General features: G+C 40.2%; 1 protein-coding gene across 1 annotated transcript; it reads right to left on the bottom strand.

Annotated features, from left to right (window-relative positions):
* Positions 1-4,881: 4,881 nt before the first annotated feature.
* PLCXD2 (phosphatidylinositol-specific phospholipase C, X domain containing 2) lies at positions 4,882-10,196 on the bottom strand. The gene is made up of 4 exons (XM_009993406.1): positions 10,136-10,196; positions 8,389-8,849; positions 7,003-7,244; positions 4,882-5,044 (listed from the first exon to the last, which is right to left on the bottom strand). The coding sequence occupies exons 1-4, from the start codon at positions 10,194-10,196 to the stop codon at positions 4,882-4,884; spliced, it is 927 nt and encodes a 308-aa protein (XP_009991708.1).
* Positions 10,197-19,864: the final 9,668 nt, after the last annotated feature.

Here is a 19,864-nt window from a genome sequence, read left to right as displayed (position 1 = left end):
TAGGGAAATAAATACACTTACAGAAGCACACACATTTCTTCCACAGAGACTTCTGGAGTCAGTAAGACAGATTATTTTTTTAATACAAAATTGAGACTGATTTAACAACCTAAGCCAAACAGCTAATAAGATTATCAGTAAATCACTATACTCTTACTACACTTAGCTCAATATACATGTCCTTAGCATAGAATTTGCTCTTCAGCATATGCTCTGGCTCTTCTACTCATCTATTGAGTCAAAAACCAAAGCTGGTAAAAGAACTTGTCAGACACAGAAAAGCAAAAAAATAATCTTCTCCACTGCTGGAATGACTACATCTTGACACAATTTGTATTTTAAATCAAGTTTTGGGTCAATCCTGTTCTTCATATTAGACAATTTCTGTTCTTAAATGACCACTAAAAATTTGCCTGATGTTTTGTCCCAAACAATGGTCTTCTGACTAAAGAATCTGCTTATTAGAGATGGGTAACAACATGCCAAAGTCTAGATGTAAGTCTTACTAAAACTGCATATGGACTCTGTATTAAATATTATATATTCAAGTAAACCTCAAGTCACATATGCTCTGACTTCCATGGGTAGCCCAATTTCAAATAAAAACGGCCAGGTGCTCTATTTATCCATAGAATTCCTAAAGCCTGGTCTGCTACATGATACAGCAATGAACTCTGACACCTGAGACAGGTACACGAAAAGTATTTCCAAAGGCTTAGCCAGATGAAAACAGATAAGCATCTTGGCAGACACCCTACTTCTGTTAGAGCCAAAATCCCTGCTCAAAAGTGCTTCTTCAACTTCACTGCACAGGTGCTTTCTGAACTCCCAGTTCTGTGCATGAACTTCCATGCACAGAAGAAAAGAGCATGTGTCAGGAGCAAAGATATAATTTTCCCATTATTTCTTTACTTTCTCCAAAGACTCTGTGTAGTAGAACAGGGGCCTTTTTGCAATCAGCATTAATACTCTGAAGATTCCCAATCTGGTATCTCTTACTGACCACAGGACCCCTGAAACCTGCCTTGCCAGCATTGCCTCCAGCAGGATACTTTCCATCACAGCAAAGCACATGAAAGTTAATCACTTCAGTTCTTGACAAAGAATTGGACAGAAAGAATCTGTTTTTTTGTTCTCAAAAAAATTAAAAAATAAATCAACATTACAACTCCCAGCTCTGCAGTTGTTAAATACAGCAGTTCCCAAATAAGGAGCTGAGTGATTGATAGTCTGAAAAATCTAGTAATAACTTCTTTGCTTTCACTTACAAATACACAGTGAGATGTTAAAAACATGTAAGTTTTGTAAAACCCTCTCAATCCTCCCATCAGGGGGATACATACAGAGGACTCCTCTGCCTCAGGTATGCCCTTGAATTGTACACAGCAGCAGTCAGTGCCAAGAGAAAGGGCATACTGCCCATGTGCTTGGCATTCAGTGATTGCACATTAGGAAGAGAAACAGTCATAACACAACATGTAAGTAACCTGAATCTGTAATAACACACCATACAAGTAATTATTCAAGACCATGCAATTCAAGAAAGCATTTTGCCTCAAGCAGCTACTAGTTTCCTCGCTTTTCCTCTCCCAGCACCGACAGAATGGTCAAGTCCTCATAACAATTCTGCTGAGGAAGTGTTCCACCTAAACTATTTAAAAGCAAACCTTACTTCTTGGGGAAGACAGAAGCCAAACTGAAACAGTTAATTCAAGAGATGAAGTTCTACAACAGCAAGGAATCCCCAGTCTTCTCCTGCATTCATGCCAGCCTTCATTTTCCTCAACCTCATATGCACATAACCTTGCAGGGTGTTAGTTGCTCCATACTCTACCCAGCTGAGAGAGACTAGATGCCCAACTGAGTTTCTCAGTATGAGCTGTGGCCACCATCACTCACCTGCCACACCTACTTCACTTTGCTTCCTGAAACCTGGCTACATGCTGCCACACCTTCAATGTGGGCACTGGATGCAAACTACTGCCCTACTTCCTTGATCCTTCCTTCCTGCCCGCCTCACTTCTATTTTCATAACAGAAAATAGAGTCTGCAATCCAAAGTCCAATAGCTAGATGAGCTTTGCTTTTCAAAGTGTGAGGTAATCTGGATATGCTGTGGTGCTGTGTCAGAGGGAAGCCTATTATACAGGTAGCTTTGTTATGGGCTATAGCTATAAGGTGTGACAGAAAAAAGCTAGTTCATATTGCCTAGGATGCTTTAGAACTACCCTAAAACTAATTCTAAACATTGGCACTAACATCGCCCAGAATATCCAGAGAAGATATTCTGTTACAGGCAATTGTATCTGTCAATTGCCCAACTCACTGTTGAGACTGTCAGGTTCCTCACATTAAGGGGCAACACAAAGCACTGCTCTGAAATAACATACTAGTCCCTTCAGACAGGCCAAAGAAACAAATGTTTTCTCTTCCCCTCACTTCATTAATCCAGCTCCTTCTCCCTCTACTGACCCTCTTAACACTTGGCATTCCTTTGTCCTGTTTCAATTATGAGAGTTAACAGAAAGCGTTAGAAAATCTTCTAAGTTGATACTTAAAAGCATCTAACCAAAGCCCTGAGTTACAACCATCACATCTCTACTCAAATAAATACAATATAAGAACACCAGTCATTATTCTGCACACAAAACAAATACTGGTTAAGCCTGATAAATCTCTTTTGAGGTAGATACATACAGTACAAAATATATTAATGTTTGAATGCAAACATCATATTCATTTCACCTTCTCTTCTAGTCCTCCAGTTCTTCAGGAAACCTTACACATGTTATTTCTGCCTCATCAGCATTCAAACCAAGTGCTTCCAAGTTCTGAGCTCTAAGACAATCTGCAGCTAAAAGACCTTTGAAACCAAATCCATACATTTAGCACTACCATGGAGTTTCAGTTGAGGCCATAAGAAAAACAGGTTAACAAAAAATTAAGCTAAGGAAAATCAGGGTATTTTAAGTAACTTTACAAATAGAATAGTGCTGTTGAAAACAGGTTCCAACAGTTTCATCAACAAGAAAAAAATACCAAAAAATAATAAAAATCTGCTGGGATTTTCAAAAGGAGTTTTAAACTAGCAATTTGATCTTTAGTTTCCAGAAAGTGATTTTTATTACTTGTTCCCTGTCACTGAAACACAAGAGAAAAGCAAAATGACAGCTTGAGAGACAGACACCCTCCCACCCCCACCTCAACTCCCTTGGAAAAAGGATTCAGATAAATATTCAAGGAATTCTAATGAAAACCATGCAACAAACAGATAAATCAGATTACATTCTGCTCAGAACTTGGCCAAGGTTCACATGGAAGGCTTGCAAACCTTTAGGTAAACTTGTCCTCAGTTCAGAGTTTGTGACAAGCAAGAAAAGAGGATTTTTCTGCACTGTCAGACCACAATGGCAGATACAAGATACAGTAACAAAATTAACAAATACGGATATTCACTTTTCTTTCTAATAAATATCTATAAAGATGATCCATCTATAATAAATAGGTTAGAGATTAATACAAATTCATAATCACTGAATAATTAGTGCACCAACAGTTGCTTTGGGAAGATGATTAAGCTAAGAAATATCTGCTAATCAGTCACTTGTGTTGGTTTTGTGTGTTGGTTTGTTTTTCTTTTAACCAAAGATAAATCAGACCGCAGGGCTGCTATCACCTAGTCAGTGAAGTATCACTATGTGACTGCATTGGCTCAAGCACGCAGGCCACATTTTATTTTGAATCAACACATAACCAAGTATGACTACAGAAAGCAGCCACACTGATGCCTGCCTATGCTCATGTGACTATTGCTTACTTTGTCACAAGAGAGTATATTTCTCCCTTGTAGCTGTGGCTCTATGACTATAAGCACAAATTTTGGGTCTAACTTCAGAATTCACTGCCACACTGCAACCACAGATTCAGTATTTGGGTTTTGGGCAGTCCCTGTCAGCTCTAGTTCTTCAAATACCAAGCAAACTCCCACTTAGCCTACCTCCTTTCAGAGAGGCTATGTGGGTGAACCTTTCTCCAGAGAAAACTCAATGGAAAAAAACAAGTGACCAGCAAGCAAAAGAGAAAGGTTACACTGTAGTTTCTCAGATGTCTCATAATAGGAATTCAGATCTGTGAGTTATAATCCTCATAATTTGAAGACTGAAATATTCTCCAAATTAATGCCAAAAGAAACACACTTAAACACATCTGAAAAAAACATACTGAAAATAAAGAGGTCCAGAAGAAGAGTTTGGAGTACAAAGAGGCAGAGCACGCCAAGTCTTTGCCTCTTAGGCCCAAAGGAGAGCTCAGATATTCAATACAGCAGAACAGCTTCCCCTGAACAACAGCAATATTATTTCTCCAAGCAAATCAGAGGTAGTCTCTAAAACAGCAAAATGAATATAGCAGCAGCCTCCAGCTGAGCCCAGCTAAGCCTGAGGTGGCCCAAGTACAACACTGTCTTGGGTAGCCTGGTCACACTGCTGCTAAGGGATCAGTGGCAATCCTTGGTTTGAACCCTGGAGTTGAGAAATAAGTAGGATACCCACACAAGGGCACGGTGAGTCTGGTCACCAGGGAGACGTGCACCATAACAGGGTACATTTGCTCCAGAGGCCAGCCCCTTGTTGGCAGGCAAACACTGCACCCGACTGCAGCAGATGTGTGCATAACTTAGGCAAACACGCAGCTGCAGACACGAAGCAGCGTTCAGAGAGCACCTTCTGTTCCACACATCACTGGGACCTGCCTCTGTGTGATGTTTAACCACGTTTACTCTACATTTTTTTTGAATACACAAAGATGGTAATAGGTTTCACGTCATAAATAAAACCGCAGAGTTCGAAGATGTTCATTGAGGAGCATAAGTGGGACACAGCAATCAGGGTTTAGTTGCAGATTCATCCTCTTCTAAAAGGAGGTCGTTTAATGCAATAACTGTAGCAGCAAAGTCAACCAGCTCCACAAAGTCTGATGTAATTATGTTAACACCCATAATACCTGGCTTCTGTTCTTTCACCCAATTCAAAATCATGGGCAGGTTCCTAAAAAAATTGAAATAAAGAAAATTTAAGACATTAAATGAGACTCTTCCTTATACATAGTCTACTTATTTAAAATACAACATAACTTTTCACAGATTATGTTAGTCTCAGGTTTGCAGTCGGGTCTCGACTACCACCCTAAATGCAACCACGTAATGAGAAGAATCTTTAACATAGCAGGTGGTCATTAGCTATCAAACAGAAATATCTAAACTACCACGCACACAAAATAATATTCATGATCTCCTTTAGCAAAAGCTCAAGAACACTTAAATATTCATATTCAGGGCAAAATTTCCATATGAGAAGGCAGACTTCTACACAGAACTGCAAAGACAGATTTACACACACAAATCATCTAGCATGTGTAACGTATGCGAGCAATCACACTTTACTGAACAGAAGCATCTATTTTAAATTTTCACAGTTAACTTGCAAAGAAGTGGTAATGATAGGGCTGAGGGAAAGGGATGAAGCAAAGGCAGGCTTTCAGCCTACCAGTGCCCTTACAAGCCCAGATGTGTACCAGGAGTCACTGGAAACCAAACTGCTTGCCCACTCCATGAAACGGGATGATCATTTACTAGTTTAAAAATAGAAATTCAGCATAATCTTTTCTTTATTCTCGAGAAAAAAGCACATTTAACAGAGTACACAAACGTTAAATTACATCCGTGCTTTCTGTTAGGTATCCCCAACAAGCATATGTATTTACAATTGTGTCACTTGTGACAGCAAACGCCAGTCTTAAAGCACCTGAGCACCATCTAGTGTCCAACGGTGACTGCACAGACACGGCAAAGCGCAAGCCACAGTAGAGACCTGAATACAGTGAGGCAAAACTCATTTGGTTGTCATTATCTTTTGCCAGATTAATGCCTGTAAACAGGAAGGAGACTGAAAACTCCACGATTTATACTTAATCTGAAATTTCCTTACTTCTGTCAACAACTTTTGCAACTGAAAAAGCACAAACACTTGCTACTTTTAGAAAGTATTTTTGAGAAAATAAGTTATATTTGCTTTGGTTTCAAAATAATACTATAAATCACTTCTGAAGTGACCAAGGATTCTTCCAAAAGCAGCATGAGCTGCCTGATGAAGATGTGTCCATTTCACTGCTTATGCTCAGCTGTAGATCACATTGGACCAGTTAAGACCACCTATACAAGTGTAATAATAACTTAATGCAGTATGAACTGTTAGAGACATCAAAACAGGCAATATTAAACAGTGAGCCAGAAGATCACATCCCACCAGGACTGTTACAGTTCTGCCTGTTTTTAGTAAACAGGCTAATTACTGTAAAACGGGATAATGCCATGATGATCTTCAGGGTTCCTTCCAACCATAACCATTCTATGATGTCACTGAATCCTGTCCTGCTCATGCTGTTAACACTACTAGAAACCACTGACACTCAACACTACTCAAAGCAAAACCCTCTACTAAAGATCTTATTTATGGGCAAATCAATTGTACAACAGTTAGTGGTATAAGATAAAATACTACCTGAGGTTACACATCTTTAGCCATTACCAAAATAACCAAGACAGATGCGTACACATGCAAAACTGAGCACACAAACAGGCAGTTTTCCTGTGGCACACACTTTTGTCCCATCCCCCCCCTTCCCTCCCAGTTCAATTTTAGCCAATCTGGAATGAGTTAAGAGTTCGACACAACAAGATAAGCCCATGTTTTAGGAAATCATATCAAATTAAAAAACAGCTCTAGTTACCAGGAAACACATTACATGTATACCTTGTTACTTTTACTTTTAGTAATTCTCTTTTTAATGATTGCAAATACATCTCACAAGCAGCAGTAATAAAGGAAAACTGCATGCTTTCATGAAGTCTTACTGTAAAGTAAACAGTTCATATTTTCTTCCTTACTCATTGTCTCTTTCAACATGAGACATGGTAAAGCACTGAGAAACCAGAACAAGACCTTACCTGTGGACAAGCGTGTTCTTCAGGCCACGAACTAGATTCCGTGCAATAGTTCTCACTCGAGGTGTGAGAATTGCTTGAGAAACATGAAAAGTCCCATAACGACTTCGTTCCTCAAGAGTGGTCTCCAGGAACTGTAGCAGTTTGTGCACATTGGTTGTATTAGCCCATGGTGCTGGCATTTTATTCCCTGGCCACAGGAAGGGGTAGTTCTGATACAAAGGGTAGTGGTAGAATATGAGAACCTAACAGAAGAGCAAGGAGAAAAAAAAACAAATTCACAAGTGTTATTTATTTTTAAACAGGATGTCACATTAGTTTATGCTTACACAGTACTGCTGCAGCTAGCACAAGAGCGAAAAGAGGACCAAGCAAAAAGAAGCTGCTCTCAAGTAATAAGTGTCAATTTGTTGCACTATTGCCAAAAAAGACTGGTATAATTTTGGTTAGCTACAAGGACAGGATTCCTTCAGGCTTTAAGGGTCATCAGTTTAAAATGAAAAAGTTGCCAGGAGTATAATGAAATGACACTCAAAGGATTAATTTAAAAAGCATTTCAAAGCACTGTCAAAGGATATTACATCTGTACTTGAAATAGGATTTTTAAACAGTCTTGCCATCTTCTGCGTAACTCCTAAGTGGCTAAAGTCAGCTACCTGGCTGACTGGCATAACAGCATTCCACTCACACTTACTGCATGAGATACCAAAATCAGTCTTGCTGTCAGCAAAATCTTCTCTAAATCAAGTCAATATTTCATGCCTTGCAAGTTGGGTAAGAGGATAGCACAAAGATGCAACACTTTATTAACACCCAGACTCACAAATTATGCATTTCAGACCCTTGCACTGGCAGCATCAGTTCAGAGGAATCCCTCAAAACCTCATATTTTACAGTTTAAGAATGGTGTGCCATCGCTGAAACTCTGTTCTCCACTTGCAGACCTGCATGGGAGCACTTACCACAGAGAAGAGGCATTTAATCTTGGCACTACAGATCTGGGTGGTTGCAAAGGAGCCAAGAAATTCTGTACAATGTCTTAGTTACGTTAAAGCTTATATGCTTCACACTGACCAGTCTATCCAATCCTCATCAACACAAAGCTGCATAATGTGCTCTTCCAGGAAAGATGACCATTTATTTAACAAACATGCTTGGGAGCAGGACAGTCTAGTAACACCACAGATGGAAGGACTACACAGCTGCACATAAATGGAGGGAAACATGCATCCCACACAGAGCCCGCAGCAAGCTTATAGACAGTTACCAACATCTTTGGTCCAATACTTCTGAGTAGGAACCACACCCAGCTTCATTATTTAAATCTTAACATTTTGGGTTTCAAAAGCATTATACATCCTTTCGCTACCTGGTATTTCTTCTCCCTACCTGGTATTTCTTCTCCCACATGTACTCTAATGTCACATGTTCCACACATTCAACAGAACAAAGTTTGGATCCAAATGCTAAGCGGATCTTGTTGATCAAGAAGAAGTGATGGCTGTCATCCATGGCATAGAAGTGATTGAAGTCCAAGAAGACTACTTCTGTGGGGTGCTGTTCAAGAAAGGTGTTGATCTCCTTCAGACCATCCCATACTGTGATACCAAACAAGCCGTGTATGAAGTAAATCTCTTGTCCTGTATCGCCAGGTTTGGAAGATACACGAAGATCAAAGTAGCGGATCCCGCTTTCCAGCTGCTCTTTGAAAGTCAGGTTTTGAGTCACTGACCATTTCTTCATTATCTTTTTAACTAAAGAAATTCTGGCCAAGCGTTTGATGGCTGTAGCTTGATCTGGTCCCACAGGAGATTTCTCATCAACCCAATAGCTGAAAGAATCATGCGACCCTAGAAACAAAAGCCAAGAATATTTAATTTTATAAAACTGACTCCCCCTAAATATACACCCATGTGCCTTGCAAACTGTAAAAGTCTTGTGTGCATGGCAGGGTGACAGAAGAGTTATGCTCAAGTGTGAGTCTTTCATACTATCCTTAACACTTGAATTTTCCCTAACTGTACAACAAGAGCTATGCTTAAGACTCTCAGTTTGAACTGTATTTTTTTGCAAACCACCAATTTCAATATACTCTGAAAATCGTTACTGTAAAACAAACATCAGTTGTAAAAAGAAACTTCCTTCTAACTTTCCTTTACTTAGAAAGTATCAATCTGCCTTCAAAGCTTTCCCAGAGACTGTTGCTAGACTGATTTGAGATGAGGCTCCAGCTTCATTGAAAGAATCTGAGACTTTATTTTCATTCTACCTAATAATCCAATTGTGACAAAATACACCAAAATTCATGGAACAGATATTATCTTTATTCATACGATGGATCTGTACATGCACCTGCCTTCCCAACACATCCCACTTCAGCCTTCAGATGGTAAACAAGTTATTAGCACTTTGAACAGTGGGCAAAAAGTGGCTGAACTTTGACACTGAAAAACTGAGTATACCACCAGTTACTGCACAGTCAGATGCCAAGCTCATGTTAAAAAGTTCATCAACGTCTTATGTGACAGTGCCTTTAAGTGACAACAGATACAGCAGATATAAAAGTCACCAAAAAAGATAAACTATAATAAAAATTGCCAGTCGCTGCCAAAAGAATGCATGTCTGGCAAAGCTCCTGTTAAACATGTATCTTCACTGAAACACCGCATCTCCAGTATAAAATTTGTGCTTACTAGAAAAAAACCCCTCCAACTGAAAATTCAGTAGAAAATGGAAACAAAACTAGGAAATAACAAAACTCCTTCAAAATAACAGCTTCAGAGTCAGTGAAATATTTCTAGCTTAGCAAAGTAAATAACAGAACAAAGAGTAATGGGGCAGCATACCTCAATTTACACTGTACCACAGCAGCATAAAGCAAAGGAAGGCAGAAGCTAAGCTACCACAGCCTGAGGTTTACCAGGGATTTCTAATTATTTACAACATGCACCAGCATTCTGACCAAGAAGCTGCAATAGGTCCAGGCATGAGTTCCTTGTGAAGTCCCAGCCAGCAAAAACACTACAGGAGCTCTAACAACACTGCTTCCCTTTCTTCTTCAGGACAGTAGGTGAGGCTCCCCACTGAGTCAACCTGCTGCTTGCACACCCATTTTGCTGAAGTACAGGGAAAGCACCTTCATCTTCAGTCACCACAGGTAGCTCCTTTTCCAGCTGTCCAAGGAGCACAGTGACCATGCACTACACTATCAGAATCTGCATTCTCCCTTCCTGCATGTCCCAGGGTTCTTACCCCTGCTTCTGAGACTATACTTCTCTAGAATTTCCTCTTCTACCTCAGTCTGCAACTAAAAAAATCTGTCATTTCCAATCTTAAGACAACATTCAAAACATCCACAGCCTCCTCTATTCAAATCTTTTATTTGTGTATCAGTGCTCACTTAAAGACTGATGCATTTCCTGTGATGCAAGGTCAGAGCTATAAACAAGATTATGATCTCAATTGGATTATCTTGTCAGGTTTTTTAATCCAGATGGAAGAACAGACTGTCCACAAACCAAACATCAGTCCTCAACAACCTTAAATGCCCTCTCCATGAATTTCAACTAGTTCCTAAGTAATGAAAAGGAACTGCAAAGGTTAGTTTCCAGGTTTTACAAATTAAGACTAAAACTAATTTTTGGTGACAAGAAGCTGTGTGGTGCAGTAGTCCTGTTGGAGGGAAGGGAGGCCACCCAGAGGGACCTTCACAGGCTTGAGAGGTGGACACTTGCCAACCTCATGAAATTCAGTAAGGCCTAGTACATATAAGGTCAGGGCAATCCCAAGCACAAATCCAGGCTGTATGGAGAATGGCTTGAATAGCCCTGAGGAGAAGAACTTGGGGCTGGTGGTTGATAAGAAGTTCAACATGAGCCAGCAATGTGAGCTTGCAGCCCAGCAAGCCAGTTGTATCCTGGGCTGCATCAAAAGAAGCATGTTCAGCAGATCAAGTGAGGCAATTGTCCCTTTCTACTCTTCTCTTGTAAGACCCCACACAGAGTACTGTGTCCAGTTCTGGAGCCCCCAGCACAGGAAGGATATGGAGTTGTCCAAGCAAGTCCAGAGGAGGGCCAGAGCATGTCTCCTGTGAAGACAGGCTGAGACACTTGAGGTTGTTCAGCCTGGAGAAGAGAAGCTCTGGGGAGACCTCATAGCAGCCTTCCAGTACCTGAAAGGGGCCTACAAGAAAGCTGGGGAGGGGCTTTTTACAAGGGCAGGAAGTGATAGGACAAGGAGTAATGGATTAAAACTGGAAGAAGGGAGATTTACGTTAGACATTAGAAATAAATTGTTTAGTGTGAGGGAGCTGAGACACTGGAACAGGCTGCCCAGAGAAGTTGCATCTGCCCTCTCCCTGGAAGCATTCAAGGCCAGGACGGAAAAGGCTTTGAGCAACCTGGTCTAGTGGGAGGTGTCCCTGCCCATGCAGGGCAGTTGGAACTAGATTATCTTTAAGATGTCTTCCAACCCAAGCCATTCTATAAGCCTGTGATAATTCTGATCAACTCTATGAATCCTTCAGCCTTTCTATAAGTGTACCTCTTATGTGGCTTTCCTTTCAGTCTTCTGGAAAGAAGTGACAACAAAAAAATCCCTGTTTTTAAAAGATGTCAACTTAAGAAGCTGTTTAGTACCTGTTACAGCAATCTACATTTAAAAGTATCAGTTAGTTTTGGAGTGATACCTACATTTTTTTTCCTTCCTCCAAATGTGTAAAACCAAGCACAATATAGGATCAAACATCTAGAGAAGACATTTCAGAAAAAGCCATGTAAGGCCTGGCTCATACTGCAAACTGGAACTGAAGTTTTTACACACCTCCCCCTAAAGCAGAATGAGCCTTTCAAGCTTCTACAATATTTGGGAAGTAGAATTAAACTGGAATGGGCTGTCTTCTCCCTCTGCATGAGTTACTTGGCACAAAGGAGTCATGGAGGTTTGTTTTTCCTTCTGTGGGTATTGGTTTGCTGCAGTTTTTTAAGTTCTCAATTTTATACCTTTTAATTTATTCCTTTATTTAGGTCCCTGTAGAAAGCAGTTTCAGATGCTAGAATAACAGCCATAAGAAACATTTTAACTATGACTGTGCAGCAAACTCTACAGACCTGTCTGCAGAAGTCACTTGCACCATTATGGTCCCTCAGACAACACCACTGATAAATTTGACTAAGAAGGAATGACAATTTTATCTGGCAACAAACAATGCTGTCAACTCAGTCATCTAAGCAAATCCAGCCCAAGAAACATCTTGTTTTCCTAAGTCTGATCACACACTCTTAAGCTACAATAGCCTTTCCTTGACAGATTGCTATATACAAGGCACATTTAAGGACAGAATGAGCAAATTTATCCAAGCACTATCACAAACCAAATTCTATTTATAGCTCTAGAAAACAATGATAAACAAAATAACCCACAAGTACATTGCAACTTTTTCGACACATACTTTAAGTACTGCACTCCTTAACAGGGCAGCTGCTACTTGAAAAACTGAACTATAGGCAATGTGCTTCTACAGGTAAATGAAGATCTGTAACTTCTGCACTGTGACTCTGCTTAAAAGCCTGGCAAATTTAACTTCTCAGTTACTATGAAGTCAACATGCATACCTAGTTACAACCAAGGAGAACATGAACCAGAGCATCAAAAAAACAAGCTCTCCTTTTCATGTGTGGTGGAAAACCACCTCAGAAGGACAGGAGAGTATCATCAATATTGAGGCTGGAAACACAGCGTAAGATCATTTAGATATTCAGTGGCCATTTACAGAATGTCAACCACCAACTGTGAGAATTATCCAGGCTAAATCTGGACCAAGAACATTTTTACTTTGGTAAGACAAAATGGCAAACTGCAGCAACAGCACTGGATGCTTGTTGGGGTGAGGGATGAGTTAGGTGAGGATTCAAGTCAGCCACCAGACCCTTCTTAAATTTAAAATCACAGTGTTATCAGCTCAGCTACTGGCTTTTAATATAGCTTAGTTGTGATGTTAAGCTACACGCTAAGCTGATTGTATCATGATGTCAAATAAAGCCTGCTGTTCTTCACACTACTCCAACTCCATGGAAGGCCCAGACATTCTGTAGCTAAGGCAGAAGCATGGCTGGTTGCTGATAGAGCATGATTTCTTCTTGAAAAAGCATAACTTAAACCAACACAACTCTGCACAATTTAAAAGGCAAAGGTCAGAGCTTACACCAGAAGCATGGAGGAAACCAGTCCCATTTTGTTAGCAGCTCAGTGTAAGAGATGCTAACCACATTCTCAATTCCTGTCTAACACAACAGGGGCTTGCAGCTCCTGAACCGAGGAAGCAACACAGAACTCTCAAAGCAATATACATAGAAAAGTCTCTTCCACATGTAAATAATTATCTGTGGTCTGTATTCTCCATGAATGAAATGGCATGCATCTCCCTCTGACCATTTTTCTCAGGAAACAAAAAAAATGCTGAAGAAGTCTTGCCAGCAAGACACTTCAGATGATACCTAACATCTTAAATACAAGTAATGCCCTAGATTGATTGAATAAACCCATTCCTCAAACCTGCTGATTGTGAACAAAGCAACTAATGAACCTCCATCTATCATAACCTCCACCTTACAGCATGAGAAATCAGAAGACAGAGGAAAGCCAAGAAACTTTGTCTCTGCTATCCTTTAGGTGAACAGAGGTCAGAACGTCTGTCTGAACTGCCTCAAGGGCATGTTCTTCCACATGCAGTAAATTTCTTGAGTGACTGTACAGGAAAACGGATCAGCATGCACATTATAAACTTGACTGAGCTGCCTCAGTGACATGGCATCAGTCTGGTGCTCAGCCCTTCCTAATCCCAATTTAATCACAGGAAAGAACAAAGAGATGATGATTTGCCAATTGCTTCCAACAGGTTGATGATACACAGCATGAAGCAGCAAACATTATATTCAAGCATGAAAGAGTCTGCATATTCAAAGAAAAAAGAGGACTGCTAATCAGCTGGCAGATCCTAAAGAGTAACAGACAATGCCTGCTCTACTTCTGTTTCATTTCTTTCAAGTGACAGACTGGAAGCTTCAAGGAAAGCAGTCATATCTCAACAAATGTCCAGATACTTAACTATCAAAGGCTGTGATACGGTTAGAGTTGTAACATACACCAGATTGTTAAAATGATGGATAGCCCTCTTAAGAAGTAATCCACAGTTGAGCATACTGGGATAAAATTCTTTGTACCTTTAAATCTCTTTATTCTCCTTACACTAATTTCTCAAGTTGCTTGTATGTTAAATAGATTGCTTCTCAATTCAATTTTTATGTTGGATTGTATTTCACTGTGCAGTATTTTTTTTTTTTCTTGAAGCCTTTGTGCTAATTGTTAAAAAGCCTTTTATCATCACATCTGCAGCAAAGTTTAACTTTCCATTTTGTCTATTTGTCATGCTACTTAGTCATGGATACTTGAATTAACTTCAAATGACCCTCATCAATACAATGTTATTAAGCCTTGAATTTCAACAATTACTAACTGCATCGCTTTGTATTATGTTTCATTTCCACATCAGTACTTTCTGCATACACCATTGGAACACAGGGATAGGAATGAGCACCGTCCCACCAATTACATTGTCCTTTTGCAAGCTTGAAAATTTATCCTCAAGAGATATAAAAACTATGACTACATGGCATGCAAAGTGTAGAGAAATCTTCCAACACAACACATACCTGTACACTGCCATTTACTTGAAAACAAGACTAAAACTTTTCAGGTTTTTTTCAAATACAAGCATTTTTACTAGCATATTGCCAGCCTCCCTGGTTGCAAGGCTGTGGACTAGTCAGAAGCAGGAGCTGCACACTTTTTGCAAAAATCTGGCTACCCAAGAAACAGTAAATGAAAGCAGAAGGTCAGGAGAGTACACTGTGAGGAAGTTTAACTAGATCAGAATAACTTGGCTTGATTTTCACATTAATGGAACAAAAAAAATGCAAGAAAACCTCTTGTATTACATTAAATATTTTTAATAAACAAGGTCAACATAGTGCACCAGTTCCTCCAAAAGCATTCCAGGGTCATTTATGGGCAAATAATCAACCAAACTGTAGGGATGCCAGATGATTTAGAGCAAGCTTTGCTCACTACATGAAGTACATTCCCCACATGTAATTACAACACAGCACATGACATAGTATAGCAAGCATTATGCAGCTAAGACACTTAGAAGCACAGTAATCAAGTTGCAAAAACACAGGATGCAAGTGTGGTTGGTCCGTCACAAAGTGCTAGGAAGTTAAAGCTGTCTCACAAATGTTCTTCTGAACCATATGTTCTGTGTATGCCAGAACTGAGAGAAAACCAGGATAAGGAAAAGTGTCTCGAGGCCCAGAAGACCTCAGGATGCAGGTCATTAACAATCCAGATTTTCCGATCAAAAGATTAACATCTTAAAAGCTCTTCACTAATGAAAAGTGAATCTTATGGTTCATATTAACTTGCCCAGCCAAAGGAGAAGAGGCAAGAATAACAAACATCCTACTGATAATTCATTATCTAAAACTATTGAGACAATTATTTATATTCTAATAGATTCCTAAAATAATCCTTTAAGTATTCTTAATGCATTCTCATTAGGGAGGACAAAACCCAGTACAGACCAAATCCTCTTAGGAAAACTTCCTCTCCCTGTGAATTAACCTGATTTCCCCCACTGACTCTTTCAGGGTGGTTCCCAACTAAGCTTAATTCTTCCCTCAACAGCAGGTTCACTAAAGGCATGTAAAAGAAAATATAATCCCCTATGTCTTCTAAAGAGAATCATCCTACCTCTTCTTTCATGCCTACATCTGCAGGACTGTGACCCACCAGGTTAACCATGATGCTCTCTCAGTGACAGCTGCATGCTTCAGCACCCAGCATGGGGGTTGTTCATGCACATGAACAGTTTTTACGGGAAGCTTGTCTAGCAGGAACTTCTTCTCCAAGAAAATCCCCCCAAACCATCATCAACCTAGATAAAAAGCTTTGCATCAGGTTAGCTTGCCAAATGTGCTTATTTGTGCTTGTAGGGAAGTGGGAGTTCTGATCTTTCTCTTAAAGTGATGGCAGATGGAGGGAATGGAGGACAAAAGAAGCGTTTGTCTGGCCTACTTGTATTATGAACTGGCACCCCTAAATAATCTGAATGCTCCTGCAAGAAGGTGCTTGCTTACCCTCCCATATATGATTGATGACAATTAAGCATCTATTGGTATATTTCCTCTAGAAGATAAGGAAAGAAAATCAGCACTGAGGAAAAACTCATAGCTAACTACCCTGACCAAGAGGAGTGACCAATCCAGAAACGTAATTTTATCAGAAATAGGAAGTATGTCTTCCTGTTATATCACAGGTGTTATTCAAAGGTGGAATAACCCAGACAGGATTCAGTAAATACATTATTACCAAGACCCAGAGGAAAACAGAACTGCCTACTTTTCTGCTCATCACATTCATCTTGTAGCACCTTGGAGGCTGGGCTAATAAAACACTCTAAAAGCAAACACTGATAGTTGGCAGTTAACATCTGCTAGATTGCTTTGCTGTCTCAAGACAACAGGTACAAGCTTACAATGGTTTCAGAAATTAGATCTTAAGACAGAAAAAGCATTTCAGCTGTCCCAACACAAGTATTCATGTAAAAATTCAGTGAAACTGAAAACTAGTGCTGTATCTACAGAAACACAGCAACTTTTTCAAGTCCAGCACCTAGTTAATTGTGATATTGCAAAAATTACTTAGAAAGGCAACTAGTTAAAATTAAACAGTACAGATTGGACATGCCAGTTCTATGAATTATCAGAATGCAAGTACAAGAATAAGGTTACTCTTCTCCAGCAAATTCCTTCTTCAAAAGAACAGTGACACCACTGCAGCTTTTTCTCACTCCACTTCCCAGGGAGCAAAAAGAAAACCAACAGATGCAGATTAAGAGACAACCAAAGAAAGTAGAAAATATCAGTTGTACAAAACTTAGTAAAACAGCTTGAGATTAAACACATGCAGTAATATATTACACAGTACCCTACCAAGGGTCACATTCACAGCCAATATGTTTAAAAGCTCATTTTTAAACTCACATTAAAAGCTGATTAGTCTGGAGTATAATTAAGAGAGTTTCACACAAAGCCACTACTAGTTTAAAGTCAATAATTTGCTGAGTATATTGCATGCATGTAACTTGACAACATTTTAGCTACTTGATATTTGGTAATTTCTCATTGCAAAAGATTGCTTCTGTCATCACACTGCACAGGAAATCTCATCTCTTTTCCTTGGACCAGGCTATGCTGATTTAGAATTTAGTCTAGAGTTTTTCCAACAGAAACAGCAGAAAAGTCTGAACTCTAGAACTGATTGCACCCAAAGCCTTGGAGGACAATGTCAAATTTTTTAAAGACAAAACTGGTATACCTTATGAAATATCCATCTTAAACTTAAGAATATTTGTTTTCAGTCAGCTCTAAAGATTGAGCAAATAATTACTTTCTCTGCCCTCGGGTAGCACATTTCACACCACACTTAATAGCTCAGAGAATCATAGACGAGTGTACATTAAAAAGCACCCCCAGACACCACAGCTATCTTTTTTAAAGCCAGTTCAAACAAGCAGTTCTAAAAGCAAAAGTGTGTGCAACAGATGTAGAAGCAGTCATCTATACAGACCATTCCTAGTTTCATACAAGATGCTTACCAAGACTTTTCCTCCATAAAATACAAATGATTAACTAAATCTAAATCCATTTATTTTCTGCATACACTATTAATTCTTTCACTTTCAACAGTCCCATTATTCTAACACTTTGCCTATTTTTTAAAAAGTTCACTCTTTTAACCTTCAAATGCTGCATTTTGCCAAAGCACAACAAGGTAAAAAAAACAAAAGCAAACAAGAGTTTCATTGTGTTGAGTGTTGACTTAAGTTTTAAGGTCTCAACTGCTCCATCAACTTTACAGATTTGTGTCTCTGCTCCTGTGCACAAAGAGCGATTGAGGGGGCACAGGGGCAGTGTCCATCCACAGATGGACAAAAGCAGGCTACACCTGTCATATGCACACTAAGCAAAGACAAAAACACTTCTTATTTGACCTGAAGCCTACCTTTCATCTCTCTTAAAGGCAGCATTGGCCCACACTGATATCGAGCGACTGTAAACTGTGGCTTCAACTGCAACCTGTTTTGTGCCTGCCCTGGTGTGGGCAGCAGCAGGAACCTGCCTGAACCAAGGGCTCCCACCCACCCAGACTTTCAGCAGAGATTCATCCCTAATTGTCTACCTAAAAATGCCTTTTCCCTACTCACAGGTTGCATGAGGTATATGCAGGAAAAGGGTGGGTAAATAAGTGACACATTGCAAGCTTTTTTTTTTAAAAAAAACCCAAACAAACACTACTCGTTTTTAAAGCAGTATGGCATTATTGAAACAATTACTCATCGTCTTGGCTCCTCTGCTACAAACATCACACAATCAGTTTTGTAAGTGATGAACAGTGACAATGCAATTAACACACAAAAGCCCTCCCACAAAGTTTTACACCCCTTAGACCTCTACAGCAACAAATTGATTTATTACTGTTCACTGCGATAGAGAATGAAGCTTCAAAACCTGCAGCTGCTTGAATTTTATATGAACACTGAAATTCCTTCCTGTCACACACACACCTCCCCCCCCACACCCATTCAAATGAACACAAAATGATCCTGCTACTGTCAGAATGAGGGGGGAAAAGGGGGGCTGGAGGTGAAAGAGGAAGTGTAACTTTTTATTAAAACAAGGCATTTTACCTGTTCTAATTCAGGAAATGCAGCAGCGAGTGTGTGCTGTGCTACCCTACCGGAGGTGTGTAAAGCCTCCTCTACATGCTTCAAATGCCATTTGGTTATCTCCGCTGACACAAAGCAGGAAGTCACTATGTTTCTAGGGAAGCATCTCTGCGTGTCCCCAGCACAACACACACCCCAAGAGTTTTGACAAACTAAGGCACCAACATGAAAACCAAGCCTGTACCAATGACCAGTCTCACATGCGCTATCAGACAGAACCACTACAGCGGTCACCCCTAAAATTTTCCCTACTCATATCTACAAGCAATATTAGAATTTTTTTTTTGCCATTTACAGGTGGAAATTCAGCCCCTTCCTAAGAAACTCTGGAGTCACATTATCATCCTCATTTGTCAGTTTACCCATCTGTAAATCAGAGGCACTAACACTCACCCTTACCAACTTCTTAACCCAGAAACCCTGCGCAGGAGATGGCAGTGAGCTATTTTACGTTCTGCTGGAAAAGGAGAACATTCTATATGTGTTTACAGTACTTTAGTATCTTCAGTGTAACATCATGCATTGGGATATTTCACAACCACACTGTAGTCTTTTATTCTGCTGAAAAGCCATAGATTTTTCCTATACAAGGCATTTCCATCTGACGAACCTCCAGCTGTCAGACCCGACGGGACCAAAACTTTCTCCCTACCTGCTTTTTAGCCTTGCTTAAAGATGAGAAACCTTCAAGAGGACCCGCAGAGGTCAGTTAGTTGGTTGATTTTTAAAAAAAAAAACCAAAAAGCAAACGAAAACAAACAGGTGGACAAGCCGGAGACCCAGAGCTGTATTTACAGAGATGAACCCCTCCTTCCTCTCCCGCGAGGGACGGGATCCGTGTGGGCCTTTACGCACAGGGGCTCGGACGCCTCACGACACGGCTGACACTGCCCAAGCAGAGACACAACCCGCGACCTCCAAGGACGGGCAGCACCGCACGGCCCGGCCCGGCGGGTCCCGCACCCGGCCCGGCCCCACCACCTCCTCCCCCCGCGCCAGGCCCCGGCACCTCACCACCCC

Source organism: Chaetura pelagica, unplaced genomic scaffold (genome assembly GCF_000747805.2).
Source record: "Chaetura pelagica isolate M959 unplaced genomic scaffold, ChaPel_1.0 scaffold101, whole genome shotgun sequence".
Lineage (NCBI taxonomy): Eukaryota > Metazoa > Chordata > Aves > Apodiformes > Apodidae > Chaetura > Chaetura pelagica.
Note: the sequence above shows the minus strand (reverse complement) of the source record. Positions and strands in the feature narration are given on the sequence as shown.

What these genes read in the sequence shown, in the direction of transcription:
- PLCXD2 (XM_009993406.1), bottom strand. Translation starts at nt 10,196, where the DNA reads ATGGTCACTGTGCTCCTTGGACAGCTGGAAAAGGAGCTACCTGTGGTG. An exon ending in TGTGGGAGAAGAAATACCAG is followed by an intron (nt 7,245 to 8,388) that starts GTAGGGAGAAGA and finishes CTCTTCTGTTAG; the next exon opens with GTTCTCATATTCTACCACTA. An exon ending in AAGAACACGCTTGTCCACAG is followed by an intron (nt 5,045 to 7,002) that starts GTAAGGTCTTGT and finishes CAATTTTTTTAG; the next exon opens with GAACCTGCCCATGATTTTGA.